The 4,793-nt window shown below is 53.4% G+C and overlaps 1 protein-coding gene across 1 annotated transcript in view; it reads right to left on the minus strand.

The window, feature by feature from the left end:
* Positions 1–2,756: 2,756 nt before the first annotated feature.
* PIGQ (phosphatidylinositol glycan anchor biosynthesis, class Q) overlaps positions 2,757–4,793 on the minus strand; it is a 23,179-nt gene continuing 21,142 nt past the window's right edge. The window contains exon 10 of the mRNA XM_010141666.1: positions 2,757–2,909. Coding sequence (XP_010139968.1) covers positions 2,757–2,909 — 153 coding nt within the window. The remainder of the gene's footprint in view (positions 2,910–4,793) is intronic.

The raw sequence follows: 4,793 nt of genomic DNA on the forward strand, positions 1-4,793 counted from the left end.
CGAGGTTACGGTCTTCCAACGGCGGCCGGCAAAGACGGCTCACTGCCTTCTGTAAAAGGGTGTGCAACAGGAATCACAGAGGATCTGAAATCTGTAACTGCTTCTCATCCGAAGACTGATGATAGGGATCTGAGGATAAACCAGAGCCATAACCTCACCAGCAGCCTTTTCCCTGAGGAAATGCCAGCGCTGGGCCAGTCCGCGCTGCTGTGGAAGACGATGCTGATCCCAGCTTCTAATTAGAGGGATGACATAAGGTCAGATGTTCCTGAGCAGGATGTCTGCTAAGTGGTGATGTCTCTGCGCAGAATCGGAAAAGGGTGGGGGAAGACTATTCCACAGCAGTGGCTGGAAAGGAAGAGCAGAGACATGGCAAATACCCAGCAGAAGAAACTCAGGGGCTCAGATACCATCGCGGGTGAGGAGAACGCCCAGTACGACAGCTCCGGCACCAGTCCCGTGTGACAAATGAGAACGGCACCCACAAGGGACTGGTGTTTCCCAGCTGGGCTGCCCGAGGGCCTCTGTGTCACAGAAGATTCAGGCTCCTGAGTTTGAGAAGAAGCTTTTCCTCAGTTTCGTATTTCACCAACCCTGGAGTCAGTATCAGCCCTCGGTAAACGGACCCAGCACTGGAGCATCTAATATGTTTGGCAGGTTCCCAAAAGGAAGGTCACGTTTGCTGGTTTTCATGGCTCTGTCCTGTCCCTGAGGCTTTCAGGTCACTTGATCCCAAAGGAGAGCCACGATTAGAACCTTTGTGAGCTGTCTGGTCTCATAGGAAGACTTTAAAAGCCAGGATATAGGAACACTATTTTCACAAGACCAAAAGTAATGAAGTTTCTCGCAGCGGCCAGTAAACCAGACTCTGCAGGTGTGGGAGGAAGCACGGGAATGTCATGTAGTAGCTGCAGTGGATGTGTGAGGAGGAGATGAAGCGTCCATCTGCCCCACTGAGTGCCAGGTAAGGACGGCATCACCGTGCCTCTGCCTTGGGCTGAAGAGCACTGAGGCAGCAGCTGCACCACCAGAAGCTTCTAGCAGCTACAGACAAACCAAATATACCTGTCCCGGGTGGGGCAACCTCTTCTCCTCTGTGACAGGTCCAAGTACACAGATGAGACATGGGGCTAGGGTTGGAAACTCTCACCTGACCTGCGGAAGGGCTGACTGAAGGCTGCTCAAGCCCAGGGCGCTGTGCTGGGGCTCCTTGTCTCGCCTCCACCTAGTCCCAGTGGAACACAAGCAGCCCACCCAAGAAGGGCTGAGCACTGCAGTCACAACACATCCTCCTCTTCCTCCTCCATCCTTGGCTCCCTGGACAGCCAAAGGAGGAGGCTCCAGCACAGCTCTCACTGCCAGTTCACGCAGTCCCTTCAGGTGTGCAAAGTGGCAGCAGGGTACAGTGATACCACACTCTTGCTTCCGCAGGGGCAGGAGTTGCTGGTGGACCGGGAGGAAGTGCCCTCCTGGGTAACGCCTGCATGGAAATGTTGACACAACCAGAAAGGACCCTGCGGGACATCACACTCCTGTGCACAGAGACACCCTCCCCGAGACAGGGAATAGAAGACTCACACCATCAGCCCAGGACACTGAAAACCAAGTGCTAACACTGCAGAGGGAGTATCCAAACCAGGAAAGCTCTCCCAAGAGAAACGTGTCAACAGTTTCAGGGAAAAAAGTGGCTCTAAATACCTCATACCTGAGAGAGATAGCTTTAAAAGCTCCTAAGCTCCTCAACTGCCAGAAAGTGCAAAAGATGAGGCACCACATGGCGAGGCTGTCACCTGGGCCTGAGAAACAGGAATGGCCTGGCCCTGCCCAGGAGCGCAGCACACGCTGCCCAGAGCTGCCTGAGCTGCCTAAGTGGCCGGGCTGCTGCAGTCCCCTGGCAGACCCAGAGCTCGGCAAAGCTGCGGCTGCCTTACACTGTGACTAAGTGAAGGCACCCTGAGCCTTGGCAGGGCCCAGAGCTCTCAGCTGCCGTGGCTCGCTGCCATGCAAACCTGAGCAGGCTGGGGACTGCGGCTGCGTGCTCAGCACATCGCTTCTGGGTCAGCTCAGGGCTCAGCTCTCCCCAAAACACTATTTGCTTCTGAAAAAGTGCCGCTGAGACCACATCCACACAAACATACAGCAGCCTGTGCTTCTGGGCCTCCAGCCCTGCTGTCTCTGTGCTGAACACCTCCTCCCGTGCCACAGAGCGGGGAATCCACCCAAACGGAAAAGAGTAAACACCCTCTGAAGCCGGGAAACCCTGGTGTACAGCTCCCAGTGGATGACTCTACCAGCTGATCCTGCGGCTTGGTTTTGATCAGCTGGTTTGAAAGCTGAAGCACGAAAGGTCCAAAGTACCCTTTGGCAGGACGAACCTCAGCTCTGTGGCTTTGAACTGCCCAAAGGGCTCTCTTGTACTGCCCTGGGAGCCGACATGGAAGGAGACAGACAGATATAGACATCAGCAGCCCCTTCGGGAGGTGCTCCCTCGGTTACACACAACGCTGTTTTCAGGAGGCACTGATGAGTTTAACCCTTTGCTTCAAAAATAATCATTAGCATATACAAACACAGTGTAGGGGAAAAGTGGAAAAACCATGTTTAAAAATACTCGCCTTTAAGAATTCAGCCCCTCCCACGTTACCAAAATCTAACAGAGGAATCCGGCAGTTGCCGGATTTGCGATGCTTTTGGTCCAAAAGTGTCAGGAGTCACTATGGGTTTCTGACTGAGTCTCTCAAGCTCTTCTGCTGTCTTCAGTCTTGCTTCTCTCCTTTGTGCTTCCAGGGGTAGATCAGCTCTCCAAGGAACAGCTTCTTGCAGAGAGACATCCAGGAATCCTTCGGGTAGCAGCTGTAGGTCGGCAGCCTGTACGTCTGTACCACGCCGCTGTATGACAGAGGGTTGATCTACGGGGAGAAGCAAGAGGGACAGCAGCAATGAAAACGTGTCATAGTGAGAAACACGGGAGCTGAGGAGGGCAAGCGCAGCTGTTGCATAGCTCTGGCCTCATGAAGCATCAGGACCTCTCTCTGGCTACCTAAAGCTGTTCAGCCTTCCACCACATCCCGAGACATTAACAACTTGAGTATCATTAGAACCACTTTCAAGCAGAGAAGCAGATGTGAGGATCAAAGGCATTTGAAAGCGATGCTCCTCACACGAGGGTGAGAACTGTCACCTCGTTAAGCGGTGGACGGTGCAGTGGCTGGACAAGGGGTGACAGAAGCACATTAGACCTTGGAAAATACTATTCCAGTGAAGCAGTTCAGGGTAGAGAGAGGTGAAAGCCAGAGGACTGATCTGGTCTGGCCAAGATCTGATGCATGGGAAGGATGCAGAGCGATAGAGTGTCTCCAAAGGGTAAAGAGATTACACAGAAATGAGGGTGGGTCTCAGGAAACAGACCACGAGGAGGAGAAGAGGGTGAGAAGACTTACAGAGCTAGAGGAAGCTGGGACAGTGGGGAGACTGGAAGGACATCCTCCCCTGGAGAAAGGTCCAGCTATGCTGGAACCAACAAGCAGCTGCGGGGAAGGAGACTGTAACTCACAGTAGAAAATCCAGCCACAAAAAGGAGACAGAGACAGCAAAACCCATGCAGACAGTCACTAATTTGTCAAAAGCTGAATATTTCTTTTGTCCACTGAAAAGCCACCTGTTTTCTGGGAGTCTGCTAGTACCACCAGTTTGCTTCAGCCACCTAGTGCTCACGGAGAGGGGAAGGGAGAACTTGGTTTTCCTACAAAGACAGAGCTCTGGGAAAGGGTAATTAAGCAAAGAGTTCATTAGAATTAATCCTGGAGACATTCGTCAAAAGAGTTTCGAAGCACAACGCTGCTGAAGGAGAAGGAGAAAGTGCCGGTACGCAGAAGCACCCCAGTGAAGTTTGGGAAAGGGACCAGGGCAGCAGCTTGCACAGGCTGAGGGAAGCCAAGGGACAGCCAGACCCAGCGTGGCGCAGCCAGATAAAAAATAGAAAAAACCCAGAAAACCCCCTCCAAGAGCAAAGAAACCTGCCCCCAAAACAAACAACAGTAGAACCAGAGAAGCTCTGTCTGCCTCTTTCCTCAGCTGTAGGCAAACCAGTATGTTTGAAGTGCCGGGGGAGGACAGGAACCGCTGCCGAACTGCAGCACAAGGCAGACACGCAGTGTACGTCCCTGTGACTATCGGTCGCGTGGGCTGGAGGTTTGGACACAACGTGCCTCGCTGGAAATCATCCCCCGGCAGAGCGGTGATCCCGAGCGGTACCACTTGCCTACTGAGAAATACCAGGAGACGGGGATGAAAAATACTGAACTATGTGAGACTTCCTGGAGAAAATTAAGGAGCATTTTGAATGGAAATATCACCCCTCGCCCTCCACCTGCCTGTGCTTGGAGTCTATATTCCAGTGACACCATCTTAGGAATAAAAAATACACACTCGGCCGAACTACAAGCTGAATGTGAAAGCTCGAAACCAGCATTATCGATTTCTAGTCCATTAGCCCTGGACAGCTATTCCCCACAGGGCAGCTGGGACTGTGTCAGTCACCTCCAGCTTCAGTTATTCTGGGCAGAATGACACGCACGCAGCCCTCCTTCCATCAGGCGCAGCTCTGGAGGGCTACCATGTGGGGACTGACCTTTCAGCTCCTCGAGCCCCACCGTTCCCCAGCACTGCCAGGTCCCCACTGACCCCTGTCCCTCAGCTCCACCTGCACACGGCTGGGAAACCCCTCCAGGGATGGGGACTCCACCACTGCCCTGGGCAGCCTGCGACACGCCTGCACAACCCCAACGGGACAG

The sequence above is a fragment of the Buceros rhinoceros genome, unplaced genomic scaffold (genome assembly GCF_000710305.1).
Source record: "Buceros rhinoceros silvestris isolate BGI_N320 unplaced genomic scaffold, ASM71030v1 scaffold31078, whole genome shotgun sequence".
In the NCBI taxonomy this organism is placed as follows: Eukaryota; Metazoa; Chordata; class Aves; order Bucerotiformes; family Bucerotidae; genus Buceros; species Buceros rhinoceros.